This window comes from Ptiloglossa arizonensis, chromosome 7 (assembly GCF_051014685.1).
Source record: "Ptiloglossa arizonensis isolate GNS036 chromosome 7, iyPtiAriz1_principal, whole genome shotgun sequence".
Taxonomy (NCBI): domain Eukaryota; kingdom Metazoa; phylum Arthropoda; class Insecta; order Hymenoptera; family Colletidae; genus Ptiloglossa; species Ptiloglossa arizonensis.
Genome location: NC_135054.1, coordinates 5,400,336 through 5,415,965, shown reverse-complemented (window position 1 = coordinate 5,415,965; position 15,630 = coordinate 5,400,336). Strand labels below are relative to the sequence as shown.

At 32.3% G+C, this 15,630-nt stretch overlaps 1 protein-coding gene across 1 annotated transcript in view; it reads left to right on the top strand.

Annotated features, from left to right (window-relative positions):
* Positions 1-7,121: 7,121 nt before the first annotated feature.
* Superdeath (Suppressor of ER stress-induced death) overlaps positions 7,122-15,630 on the top strand; it is a 75,842-nt gene continuing 67,333 nt past the window's right edge. The window contains exon 1 of the mRNA XM_076315524.1: positions 7,122-7,156. Coding sequence (XP_076171639.1) covers positions 7,137-7,156 — 20 coding nt within the window. The 5' untranslated portion in view covers positions 7,122-7,136. The remainder of the gene's footprint in view (positions 7,157-15,630) is intronic.

Sequence of the window (15,630 nt, the reverse complement as noted above, 5' to 3'; positions counted from 1 at the left end):
ATTTTGTAAATACTAGTTTTTTGACTCAGGTTTATTGGGATTTTTCTGCTTCATTTAGCGAATATTATCAATCCTAAAAATTATGAACCTTCTTTTCTTTTCACCTTGTATAATTCTTTAAATCTATTTTGTAAACCTGTTCACATTTTGTTATATAAACAGTGGAAATGTTAAAGATTAAATATTGAAATAAAATTTGACGTTATTAATATATTGAGTACATCAATTTACTGGTTAGACTATAATTTTATTTTGAAGAATTAGACAAGCAAGGAACTATTGCCATTTGTATATATTATAAATTTGTTAAAATATATTAATTCCGCATAATTGTCACTATATGTTTCAGTACTACGTGGTAGCAGTATAGAGATAGGAATTATGACATGAAATGAGAACGTGGCTAATATTATTAATCAGTTTAGTTGGACTGTTACTGTAATGGTAAACGTGAATTACGTTAACGATAAACAGGCTAACATATGAGTAAATTCTATGTTACGTAATAACATAGGATTAATTGTTTTTAAAGGATAACATTATAAAAATATCTGTCTGTCTCATTTCGAAAACTTTTAATTTCGCATCATACCATCCACGTTATTAAATGTCTAGCATTCCCAAATGAATAAAATACTTGAAGACACAACTATACACGTATAGTTTAAAATGTTTCATTTACTTTGGAAAACTAACGAATGCAGCTCATTGTCACGCGCAAGGAGAATTATTTATATCGTCGTGCTTAACGTTGAAAATGCTTTTTACTTAAATAGCAAAATTAAATTTTTAAATTTCCACATGAAAAATACAAGTAGCTTATTATTAAACTACCTTTGTTTAAATTCGGTAAGCAGTGTTAATTATCTTTTTGTTAGAAATAAAATGGAAACATTGGTAAGTGAAGCATAAATTACTGCTATTATTTATTGTCTTGTAATAATAAATTATTGTTCTTACGATTCTCTTGAATCTAAAGAAGAAAGAAATTAATGTGTTTATTAAAATGTATGAATATCAAGATAAACGGTTAATGATAAATGGTAGCGATTTGAGTGGAAGAATTTCGAAAAAGATTTCAATTCTGTTGAGCGAGTGCAGTTTTCAGAAACGTCCATCGTTGTTTGGGCTTCGTTGACTGTACTTACCGATCACCCTATGCGAAAATTCTTTGATGTGCATTCTCCCTGTATACTTGAAGGGTTGCTAATGAAACAACGGAAGCGTGACACACGAAGCTTCTCTTTCGACGCGTTTAAAGCAATGGATAGACAAAAGTATCTTTCAGGTTCGATGCACTTTTCAGATTTCTGCATCGGCATTCATACGCGTTACTTCCCCTTTATTCATCAATTAATTTCATTTCAAGATCTTGTTAACTTGACGCGGAACATGTGAAATGTGAATCGATTCTTACGTAGTTCTTACTGTTATCAATTTTCAATAAAAGGATTAAAATTAAAGAATTAAATAAGTTGTTTGTTGACAAAGATGTATCAATTGAAGAATTGGTAATCTGAAAGTAATGAAATTTTTCATTGAAACTTCAAAATGAAATTTTGTCGCATGTAGTATCGCTAGAAAATTATCGAATATTGCCTGAATTTGTATATTTAAAGAAAATCGTAAACGATGGAATTGGTAAGACAATACTGGTACATGAATTAGTGCATCAGTTTAAAGAAGACCGAATTTTTGGAATTGTTAGTTAAATTTGGCGCGGAAACACAATATATTATTTATTGAATAAAATTAGCTTTTTTCCAATATTCAATTTTCCAGTGAATATTTCCCGAAAAACCTGTTTCATCGATTTAAAAATTATTCGATTTTCTGTAGAAAATATCCACTGCTTTTGAATCATTTAGTGGATTTTACAATTCTACAAACACGTTTGTAACATCGAATTGTCTAATCGACATTTTTTTTCGAACTTTTGTTGTAATTATTCTCTTTTGTATTATTATTTTTTCATCTAGTAAGTTTTGCAAGTGATGTTCGTTACGTGAGTTTTAGCTTAATTGCGATACATTTTAGTGAAGTGAAAATTTGAAAATATCTTGTAAAATATTTCCGCATACTGTTACATATCAATTTTTTTTTAAGTTATATATTTATATATTATTATTATTTTCAAAATTATTTGACTTGCTTCCAAATAATAGATTTCTGTTGTAAATATGTTTCAAGCTTTTATTACACACATTTCGAAAATATGGTTGCCACTTTCTTTAGAAGCGAATTGCAAATAAAAGACAACAAATTATTTCTGTTTTAAAATTGAGGTCATTAAATAGAATGCATATTATAAGTAAACACTTATTTTTATATTGAACGTTATCATTATTATAGAAAATCCTTATTATTTACCTTTGTCTTATAAATTTTCAGTACCGAGGAGCAGCAATAAAGTATAAGTGCTTCGTGTCTACATAGTGCATTTCAGAGAATATCGGGATACAAAGGTAAGCTACTCGCGTAAGTACCAAGTTCTATGAATTTCAAGACGGATATGAAAAACGTAGTAAAGCGATGTAGTCTCTTGCTCTACTTAAAATTTCGTTTATGTAGGAGACTAAATTTTACTGTAACGAAGGTCCACTTTCCTCGCTAAGTTAGAGATTATGTGAAGTACTAAAATGCAGCTTCAAGTGTGCCGTATAAAAGGTCCGCATAAAAGGTACATCCGAAAATTTACTTCCTCGTATGTATTTTCCTTTTTCCATGAATTACAGGAGTAGTTGTTAGCGATAAAAGTTTATTTTTAGGTCAGAATATAGCTTTACGAAAAATGTTAACTTATTATTAATTAGAATTGATGTAAATTGGATTGTAATAGTGATTCGATTAAATAAATTAGTAAAATCTTGATAGAAAAACAGTTTTTACTTTTAACAATGAATACTAATATAATAGCTATATTAACATCTTTCTTAATGTTTAAATGGTTTACTAGTCATCGATTGACTGTTGCTTTTAGTTGACGTAAATTACATTGGAGCAGTGAAATTATGAAACGTTTAATCAATTTTCTAATAAGTAAATGCTTTTATAAATGTTTTAAAATAAATGAGTTTGATTATATATTTAAATATAAATATCTAGTTTTATTTGTAAATATGTAATTATATTTGGTTTTCTGCATTACATTTTTGTAAGTATTCAAACGATTAAGTAGATATTGACTTTTCTATTATTTTCTGTTGTAATTAATACGCTTACGTAGGATTAATTGAGCTAATAAAACGTTTAGGGTTCAAGAGATACGTTTGTACATTCATTCTTATAAAAGTAAATGTCATAGATCGATGGCCATTTGAAAGCAAAGGTAGATTCAGGTTTGTAAATGTGGTTAAAAAAATGCGCGAAATGTGCGCAGAATAATTGCTTTCACTATTTCTTCCAAGTGAAGTTTGTACGTTCGTGCGCATGGAAGCAGATTGGAACACTCGATCAAATGGAATATTTTATAAGCATTGAATGGATTATGTATATGGTTCAAGATTGAAGTATAAAGTTTTCTCATTATCGTGATATATGAGGAAAAGTTTTATGGTATTGGAAACTTTCGATAAACTAATTATCGGAAATTTCCAATCAATTTTTATCACTGTACCGTAATCTTGAAAGTAATAGTAGCGTAATTATCAACCAGTGACCGAGAGCGGGTTTCAATTTCTTTCATATTTTTAACAAATGCAAAACTCTATTTTTTAATCAAATGAAACGATGAAACTAATATTTATATAAAAATATAAAAATAAGACAAATGATATATATATATATATATATATATATATAAAATAAATATCGTTGAAAATGATCAATTTTCAATCTCGTTGGGACGGTAAAATTGCTACACGCAACATGTATCTGTACGAATATTACAGAAAATAAAAGAAGCATAATTATATAATGGGAAAGTTTTAAACTACTTTCATAAATCCTATACTATAATTGAGATTATACTTCGCACAATATTTTGTCCTGCTGTTCTTTCAGTAATTACTGCTGCACACTTTCGAAACATTTCGTTTCTAACACAATTTCTTAGTTCACCTTCGTATATGTTCGATAGGATTTAAGTTGGCTGATTGAGCTGGTTATAGTAAAACTTGTACCGTGAGAGAGGAGGGGGGAAGAAAGATCAGGCCTGGAAGGAATTGCGAGTCGTATTGGGTAAAACGTTTTAGTTAGCCTTCGTAAGGCCTACGACTAATTGTAAGCGAGAATTACTCGTTACAGTGTACACTCTACTTATGGTATCACATTCTCCTTAATCCAAGAATTATATTTTCAGTTTCCAGGTGTACTATATGTATATCCTTTCCAACATCAAATATTCGAATACTCGTATCACTTTTGTCACTGCAAGAAAAAGCTGCTTCGACAAAAAAAGAGTAGTACATTAGTTTTTTCCTTTTTATAAAAATAAGCATGTTATTGATTGTACCTGATTACCTCTCACACTGTGTACATATATAATTGCAATCCCATGAAACATATTTCAGAATTGTAACTCTTATTATATTGGTTAATCTGTTTGCAAGGGTAAATTATACTGTTCTTGTTAATATAAATACGTATATGTATATATATTTATATGTGTATACTATGCATCGGTTTATACTTTTGACAAAATATTGGTTATAGGTCGCCCCAAGTGCAAAACTTACCTCTTCAAAGAACTTGTAAATAGTACGCACATCCTGGTTATATGATTACCAAATCCAGTCCGCTCATAATCATTTAACGAGGAAAGGTAGATATTTTATTCTCGGATTCGGACTTCTACGTAAGAGATAATAGTGAACGAAGAATGAAGAGTCTATCTACATGTAAGCATTTCATATTCGGTGGTTGAGTAGTCAAAGGAACGAGCGAACTATTCGAAACATTTTACGATTTCATCATTACGAAATATTATCTCTACCACTTTCTAATATTGTTAACGTATTTTATACATTATCTACTTATCGAATAGACGGATCTGTGTTTTCCTATATATTTGTCGGTGTAAACGAGTCGGTTTCTGTTTTTCTAAATTGATAATTGGAGAAACTGTTGTAGAATTTTACGAGAGTGAATATGAAAATATGGAATACGGTGATATCGATCTGCAACAACTTCTGCAATAATGTCAGAAAGGAGCGTGTAAGCGGTTGTTACTTCGACGTAAACGTAGAGAATTGAACAACGAAGGGGACCATTAGTGGAATGTGCCAGCCATGTACTCGTAATTCTCAAAAGTCTATAAAGAGGGCAATATCGTTCTTTTCTAATTCCATCTTGTTAATTATAAAGAACTCATTTCGGTATATACCACACTGTAGTCTATTAGGACAGCTGACCAAAATTGGACAAACGAAAGAATCGACTCGATCAGGAGAAGAAGTTCTAAGGGTTCAGACCTCGCTTTCTACTTAAATAATTCCTACCATATTGGTCGTTTTATTCGAAACATTTTACGATTTCATCGTTACGAAATAACATTGTTATCGATGTTATGCAACTCGTTAATGTTTAGTATCATTATTGTCACTATTATCTCTACCACTTTCTATTATTGTTAACGTATTTTATACATTATTTACTTATCAAATAGACAGATCTGTGTTTTCCAAATTAGGAGGCAAAACTTTTAGGGGATTACTTTACGTTCCCAAGGGAGGTGGAGAGAACATTTTTGTTGTAGAAAAATGTGGAGATTAGTATAGTAATCGGGGTACGCAATTCGATAAGGAAAAGCCTCACACATACAGTATATCTTCGCTACCTATCATTAGTCAACCATTTGTTACATCCTTTTTCGACTTCATTCGTTGTTAAGTGACTATTCCTTTCAATTGTCAACACAATGCAACGGATAAGACTCTCGTACAATTATTCGGGTTGCATTTATCGGGGTTCTACTCTATTTAGAATTGGACGATGCCTCGGATGCTAAATGTAGGAATAATTAATACTTTCCGGCAGAATTGAATAGAAAATATAAATGAATTCGATATTTACATACTTACAGGTTATAACTATACGATGTAATAAAAATTATATTACTGTGGATGTCTACTGGTACAAATATTTACATGATATTCAAAAAAAAAAAGAATAGTCAATATCAATAACAAAACTGTTATTCATACGTGGTTGAACTTAAAAAGATATAAACGAATGCTCTAAACATAAATACAAAATATCGATAATAAATAAATAAAGAATAATGTTTGCATTTCGGAAACGTAAACGATCAATTGATTACCGGTAACCATTTTCACCAATAAAATTGAGTAGTGAACAAAATAAATTTTTTTTTTTAATCCTTCCTCTGCTAAACAAATGAATGCTAGGAAAAGCTTCGACGTTTGAATTTATTTCAAAATTTGTTTAATAAAAACGATATCTATCAATACGTAGAAAAATTAATCAAAGAAATAAGAAATGTTAGAAAAGTGGCCACAAAGAACTAGAAAGTTGATACGTCTGGTGCTTTCTTGAATTTGGAGCATTTGGCAATAATATTGTCAACCGAGCTCACTGCACTCGGATGCAGCGTTTAAAAGGTTAAAGTAAAATACAAAAGAAACGTTTCCTCCAGGGAGAAATGTATAGATAACGGTTTTTGTATCTATACATTGTATATACATAAGAGAAGTATGTTCTTCTCTTTTATCTTTTTTCAAAGAAAACAAATTATTTTGCGTCCACCACCGAGGAATATCAACATAAGTCCAACGGTCGAAAGGTTCCCTTTAAAACTGAACAAGATGCTCGGAAAGAAAAACGACGATATTCTTCTCGTACACGAAGTGATAATCTGCATTGTTAAACTTACGTGGTACCCGTTTTAACCGTTACCGGTAATACGGCTTCTCGGTGTTTGAAATCCACCACAGTGCTCTTGTAATTGCCGCGTAATTTTCCAAGAGTGTTTTCAACGGAGAAGAGAAAAATCTTGCTCGCGATGGGGAAAGACTCGATATACGTATGTACGTACACATACGTATAGTTGCGCGCGCTTGTGCAACGATTTTCTGCGCTTCAATTGGCGTGCGTGCGGCGCGAGTTCAGTCAGCGAGGCGCGTTCGTGAACGGTACGCGCCCTCGTACGCGTTTCTCGTCTGCGTAACCGTGCTCCGATGCGTATTCACCTCCACAGGTGAGTACACACTATCACGCATGTGCACGTAGGAATTCCGGGAAGCTCGACGCGAACACGGAATTTCAGTGGCCGGTTGAAACTGGAAACTCAACTTCGTTAAATTACCGAGTAACTTTCATTACGTCGCCCCTCGCGTTTAAGCGCGCGTTGGAGGTTTTCCTCCTCGATTCGAATCTCGTTCGATCGAAGCAGAGAACGACGAGCAGTTCCGCGGACAGCCCTGGTCGAAAAATTTCGATTCATCTCATTGGAACGTCTTGTCGCGCGCGAATCCGCGTTAATGGAAAATTGATGCTCGGAAGGGAAACGTCGATCGGCTTCGCCGACTTTGCTACGTTAAAAATAAATACCAGCGACGAGACACGCGAATCGAGAAATCGATACTTCGATCGGTATTTCAATTTTCCTCGTGCATCGTCCGATTTTTCTTTTTCCTTCGACCGAGCACGTGTCGCACGGACGCGTACCTAACTGTTGGAAAACATACCGGCACGCGTTTATTACGTTTACGATATACCCTCGCACGTAGCTTTTCGCGGGTAAATCGAATACTTTGTTCGTTTCGTGTAATTCGTCGATTCTATCGGTAGCAACGATTTAACACCGAGTTACACGGAATCAAAGGCGCAATGGAAACGAAGCTTCTGCTTTTCTTCCCGGCACTTGCGAGTGTTCATTCGTTATTATTACACGATGCAACTGTACTTCGTCGAATGCTTCAATGGTCGATTTAATTTTGATTTATGATCGTCGGTTACGTAATTAGTGTCGGTATTTGGGCATTTTTTTAAAGAAAATTGATACCGAAATCGAGGAAGATATTCGAAATCGTTTCGAAATTAAGTGAGTTGAAAATAAGCGATCAGGAAGTCTGAAATGTCCAAATAATGTTTCATCGAATGGATACACTGACATAGTAAATAGATGCACTCAAGGAGCTTCTGAAATGTATCTTTAACGCATAATGTCCTTTATTCGTCTGTTCAGTTTAAAAGTATTTTTTGTTACATTCTTTTGGATGAAAATTGCATACTTTGAGATTTTTTTCGTCACATCATTGCTGTGCAATTTATTTATATAAATAGATAAAACTGACGGTGCGGTATACTTCGTTAATTATACTTAGCATATTTTCAGTGTTACACCCGAGATTCGCGTAATACCGAGAAAGTTACTGACGTTTAAAAACGTGAACTTGGGTCGTTCACCTTTAAGGAGATCGTTGGACGTAAAATTTCATTCGCCCTCTGAATTTTTTAGGATCATCATACTCGCATAGAACTGTTCTAACTTGTACAAATGTAGCATAATTATCTTCGAAGTCTGTATTGTTGAAAACATGCAAACGATTCAATATTTACAGCATTCTATGTATTTTAAAGTTATTAACAGGTGTTAAAATTGTGTTAGTAGAAATTGAAAAATCTAATAATGTATATAGCAATTATGAACCAATTATCGTAGACACGAGCTACGATGAACGTAAACAATTCTATGGAAAGTAATTATGAATGTTAATGTGTAATAATTTACTATTCGAGTACTTTTGTGATCTTTATTTAAGTTCATAGTTACAATAAATTCGCAATTAAAAATTTGAGGATTTTTGGAATTTGTTGCAGGGAAAACTTGGACAGATTAATCACAATTTTCTTATCTTCGTTTATATGAGTTTTATTAAATGATAAGAATTATGTATACACAATCGGTGGTAGAATATACGAGAATCAAATCTTATTTAATCTTTTGCATAGTTGAACGAACTTTAAAATTGATTTTCTTGAGAATGATGAACTATAACAAGTTTTAAAATTTTTTCACGTAAAATCACACCTTGTCCAGGTGTACTACGATTTCCAATCCATCATCTATATTTGTACAATTTCAAGTCAATCGGTGCATTTCTTCTCAAAATATTACGTGAAAAATCTTTTGCGAAAAATGGCTTTGGCGTATGTTCTTAGTGTTTCGTAAATCGTACAGTCGAATACGTAGGTCAGTTCTCGCGTAAAATTAAGTCGAATGTATGGAATAAATTTTTTTCTCCATGGTCTCGTTCTCGAGATAATCAATTTTCTAAATATGCGTGACACTGCCCGCTTGATTGACACACTTGTTCACGTTCGAACACTCTTGTTTTTAATTAAAAAGATGTTTTCGTTATTTACAGTTTTGAGAACACGTTTTCATTTCGTAGTTCAACGTAGCTTTACATCGTGTATGAACATTACGGTCCGTCCAACCGAATATTATTTAAACTGACGCGCGTCCCACGTATTTCTAAAATCAGTTATTTCGAAAAGGAGGCATCCGGTAAACAATTTTCCACTACATTTTCGATTTGATTTTGGACGAAGCATGTCCCTGTTTTCAATTGTACGACGAATTACGGCACACCGTGTATACAGAGATCGAATAAAAATCTGTTAAGTTTAACAATTTCTCGAATTGTGTTACAATTATTTTTCCAAGATTTAAAAATTTAAGAATGTACGACAAAAAATATAATTTTCCTTTTGCTATAAAACTCGACAGATCTCCCTCTCCAATTTTTTTACATTTCTTTGCTACAGTATTATATATATTTTATTCTTCGTAACACGAGGGACATTTGCCAAATTGAAGGGGAATAAATTCGATTTATAGTTTCGAGTATAATTCGTTCGCCGTTCGGACGCAGTTTACTGTTTTTCCCGCGATAAAAATGCCTTTCGGGGAAGTTTATGTTCTCCGTCATAATGTCGCTTTGTCCTCATTGAGTCACGAGAAAACTATTGTTCGTTAAACGATAACGTCCACTTTCTTGAATTCTTTTTAACGGTACTTATCGAGTGCACAATACCTATACAGTGTCGTTCGAACACAAAGAACAGGAACGTCTTCTATCAGGGTCTAGAATTTAGGTAGACCGTTTCTCCAAAGATTCAATTAATTTACGGTTAGACTTCGTTATTCGTATAAAAGATTTTTAATTTTCTATAGCCGCGGACGCGGAAAATCGATCGCTATCGCACCAACATTTATCAGATGCATGTGTGTTTGTTCAGTTTTGGAGTTACGATACGTTAGTTGCTGTTAAGCTAGGCGCATGTTATCGACTTTCTGTCGTACGACAGTTTAATCGACGTGGTAAAGGGCATGGGCCTACATTGAAGTGCGGATACTTGTCGATTGTTTCTCGACTCGACAAAACAGTCGTTTAGTCGCTGGAAAATCAATCCGATTGATAATAAAATTACTTTTGTGCGCGTTCCAGAGGGAAGTTCCTGATTGAATTTTTACAATATAATTAGATCGTTAAACTTTTAAACTACATTTCCTAAAGTAATTATTTGTTAAAATTTTGTAACGTTATGTTCATCGAAGGAAAAAAATGTATTTACGAAGTACAATCGAACAGTATTTATTCTAGTTATACACAATGTACAGTACTTTTTTCAAGTTTTCTACGTATATTACAAATATATCGAGAACAAACATCATATTAGATGTTGTACTTTGTTTTCTTTTTTCCAATCTACAGGGTGATTCGTTTAAATTGAACATCCAAGTTATTTCTGTTATTATGGAAGGTAAGGAAAAACGAGAAGGTGTTATTTAAATAGTTTCGAAGTGTGCATTTGATGGTAACAAAGAATCGTTCTACCAAAGTCATTTTAATGATATTTTCAAGGCATCGATATTTTTTGATACGTAAACGTTTATTTTTTATAGTGCGATGTTGTTGTTTGCATTGAGACGAGTTCAATGAAGTATAATATTATGATCTTGAAATGACCTTAACGATTAAAAAATGAGTTGAAATTTAAAGATTACAGGAACGGTGTAACTTACCTTATTTTATTACAAGTGTTCAAAGTGCCAACCGCGTGCATCGATGCATTTTTATGCACGATAAGAAAATGCTTGAACTGCATTTTTTATGATATTTCGATAGCACGTGTGAAACATGCAATGCAACGAGTGCTAATTTGTCGATTATTTTTTATAGATTCCAAGATCGTAGTTTCAATTTCTTCGGTTGGAGCAATTTTGTATCTACTTTTTTTTTGCGTGGAGAAACACTTTCTTCGTAAGGAAATAAATTTACAATTCTTTGAAATTGAACTCGCGAAGGATGCTGTACCGATACATTTCATACAGTGTTTAGAACGAGCTGCAATACTATGCTGATTGACTTGAATCGAACTAGAACTCTAGTAAAAAATAAATATTATAAAACACTATAGAAAATGAATGTTAATATACAAAAAATGTCGATGACCTTGACAAAATTATTAAAATGACCTTGGTAGAGCGATTCTTCGTTACCAACGGATGCACACTTTGAAACCATTTAAATAATACTTTCTTGTTTCTTTTCTACCTTTCATAACAACAGAAATAACTTGGATGTTCAATTTAAGCGAACTCTGTATATGTGATCTCTTATTCGCTTTCGGGATTCCAAAATTATTTTCAAACTTTGCAGTTTCCTGTTTGTACATTGAACTGCATTCACAATATGTGCAAGAAATATTAGACTTTGATTTTCGAATCTCGTAGCACTGATTTAAGAATTGTGGAATTTTTCGTTTAAACATTTTTCAAGTTGAGGTTCGTCTTTTTCGAACACTGCTATGATTTAAATTGTCAACAGCGCGTATTTATTCTGATGTCAATAATGTAAGTGGAGAGAAAACTGTTGTATCTCGAGCTATCATGTACACGCGGTGACAACGATTCGTGTCGCTTGAGGGCCAAAGGGCTCAATTCATGTTTCTCCTTCTCTTTTACAGTACGCTTCGAATTGTTGCCCGGTTGAAACGCTAGGTGGCAATATTACAATGGTATGACGTACCGTATAGAATTGTTAAAATGAAAATTTTCAAATCATCTAATCGGTACATGTAACTAATATTTGACATGTTTTATTTAAATGGCACATTTACGAATATATTCTCTATCATATTATGATATTTTGGCATATTTAGAAAAAGAATGCGTACGTTGCAATACATTAAAATGTACAATTTTGTATATACCACGTACTATGTTTATTTCGATATATTCGAACGTATGTCAAATATTTTGAACATTTTAATGAATTCCGTACAATTTATTCTGCGTATCCTAATATATGGCGCACATTCTTACGTATAAAATATGTGTAATATGTTTGTGTACAAGCAATTTAAATAGAATTTACCAAGTATCGATTATATTTGTCAAAACTAATCCCCAAAACGCAATGAAATATATTTAGTAAACGAAAGTTTAATTCTTGAATCGATAACGTATTTTAAATACGACATGTCGTGATCATTTATAGAACACTATTTGTTATTTCGTAGCAATTCGTGCGATTTATCTAATAATGTATAATCAGTGAACCAGTCTAAACACCTAAGTTAGATGTTTTAGAAGTTGTTTCGTCATGTGCTTGACGACATTACGATTCTGCACATCTACTTAAATGCATATGTCGCCCAAGTTGAGACGTGTGCCTAGAATGAGGAGTAGCGTGAACTAGGCCACTTAAGTTGCTTCTAAGTTGGCTCAAACCCGTGTAAATAGGTGTACACTTTACATATATGGACAAAACAATTGTAAATAGTTACAATACTTTACTGTTTGTTTTACATAGGTAGTTGGATTTTGTTATAATAAACAATACTTCTCCAGTTGTGACCCCTCAGTTAGTTACTCGAGAAGGTTTGGAGCCAGTTGATTTCTTTCAAAGTTAAATCTTAAAAATAGTACATAAGTAAATATAACATGTTCGGGCAGTAAGTTTTGTCATACGTAATATTTTGACATTTAGGTTTATTCTTTATCGACGTTACACATAATATAGAGAACCGTATTAATTAAACAGGAATACTATACATTCTTTTATGACTCGATCTTTTATGGCAGTTCAGTTCGGCAGTCTATGGGCGTAATATGGGCGCTCAAGAAGGATATCTCTGTGTCACTATTGGGATCCATTAATTCTTTCCGTTTGGGCAAAAAGTCACCAGCTCCAGCACCAATCAAGACACCTGCCTAAAGGAGAAGGGCTTTCTTCGTGTCGGAGCTGATGAGTTTTTGTTCAAACGGAAAGAACTAATGGCTCCGGGCGATGTCACAGAGGCATTCTTTTTGGGCGCGTGGTATATATGTATATTCTGGCATTACGGGATAGTAATTTAACACGAAGCGAGACATTGTAGTTTACCACAGATATGTCACGGAGACGACGAATACTAAGTAAAATTAAAAACGTACTGACCTGCACTTACATAGAGTGTTATTCTTTTGTTACTTTAATCGTTAGACTCTTTTGTAAGGGATTAAATGACATAATTTCAGCGACACTTATGTGCGTCCAAATGACTGGACTCTCGAAACTTTGGTAAATTAAGAACTCTGAAGAAACGTGTAAGAATGTGAATAAAAAATGTGTTTAAACTTTTAATCAGTTAAATATTTGGGAACTGGAATTAAATATTATTTTAGTGTTCTAAAATTTAGAAACGAAGAAGTAACTGCAACAACTGTTAGATTACAACGAGAGGATCAAGAAGCATTTAAGACCAATATGAATGTAATATTTGTAAACTTAACACATTCGGAAATAGTATTAAGGGATAGAAGTTAATATCAAATTTGATATTAACATTTGAACTTTAGAATCGTGAAATTAATATTTAATAACTTAAAACATTGAAAAATTGTAGTTATAATAGAGGCTAATATTAAATTTATAATAAAACAAATTCTGGAATGGAAAAGTAGTTAAGAGTAATGTCAAGTAAATATTTTATTTTAATATCCAAAACGTGTCTAACTTCTGTATATAATACTGTCCTTGGTACGTACCTTTAGTACATACTACGATGTATGTAAAATTGTACATACTATTTATCTCAAAAGAATAAAAATAAATTCCCGGTAAAAATAACTTTTTTCTGTCTCGTATTTTATTCGGTAAGTTTCTGGAGAAAAAATTTACGAAAATATAGGATCAATATCTGGTAAAAAGCTATTCTTTAAACTTTATGATTGCAAAAACGTCCCGTCGCTACAACGTAACGGCCAATTTTTTCTGTTATTCTCGAGAAGGGTAGGATGCTCGTTCTTAGCCCGGTTTCAAGATCGCACATAAGGGGATCCTGCTGAAATTGCGTTCATACGATTAAGGTCATACATACATGTATTTACCTATAGAGTCCTTTTTGCCTCGTTTAAATGTTCTATCTTCCCTAATCTTTGCTTTTATACAAAGCCAAGCTTCCTTTTCTAGTTTATGCAAAAATGATTAATGAATGCTATTGAATGAATAAATAAAATATGAAAACCTGTTTGAATTACACCATCGTCAATTTTTATAACCACAAATAGAAATATTGAATTCTAGGGAAATGTAATAGTCAAGACATAATCGAGTAAACGCAAGCCCTTAAATTTTTGTAATTTTATTCTTCTAATAACAAAGCTTTGTACAAAAATGACTTTTTAATCATTTAACGTTATTCGAATCATTTTTGAAAAATTTCCAATTGGCATTTATTTAAAAATAGTTCGAATAAGGTCTTGTTTGGATCTTTTTTCATCGGGAAAACCTATCAATCCATTGCTAATATTCTAATGAAGATACAATGACAAATATAAAAATTTGAATTTTTATTAGTAAATGAAATGATCCTATGTGGGATCGACTGCACAAATGAAAGAGTCGTTGTCGCTAAACAAACAAAAGTTGCGAGGATGACGTCCCCACCTCCGTTACTTTTAAGGTAATAAATAATAATAGAACGCATTAATATGGTACAGAGTAGAGAATTTAAGATGGATGAAATGTAAACAAAAGTTACTTAAATGATCTATCTTAAATGCATCATCCTGTATAAAATGAAAGAGTCCACTTTTAAAAGAAGACAATTCAGCACATACAATTAATAGGCTTTACTTATTATAAATTATTGTAATAATATATTTTTATAGGTTAATAATGATAGTACAAAGAATTTCTGTTCAAGAAAATGTTTTTATAATAAGAGACATTTAATTGTGCATTTGCAGCCTTTATTTATACAGTTTTATTACATAAAAGTTTTCTTAATGGTTTACGTATAACGAGCAGAATAATGTTTATGATACATTGGAAATTTTTATTTCACTAATCATAAAGTACTCGGAGAATAAGTATTGTCTCTTACTTTTATTCGATCAGATAAAAATTTGCAAATATTTTATGGAAGTACAAGAGATGTATTTAGTTTTGCTTTTGCTAAGAAACTGTCTAACGCCATTGATTAATAGCTTTTCTCAAGAAATCTAAAATTATTAGAAAAAATGTATCCACTGGGAAACATATCGAAGATGTACACTATGGTAATATTATTACGTAAATTTATACTGTTTGACAGTATGAACATAACGGAAACGCGAATCTGGTTCTATTTCTTCTGCACACATAATCTACTAGTCTACTTGCAAATTGTAAT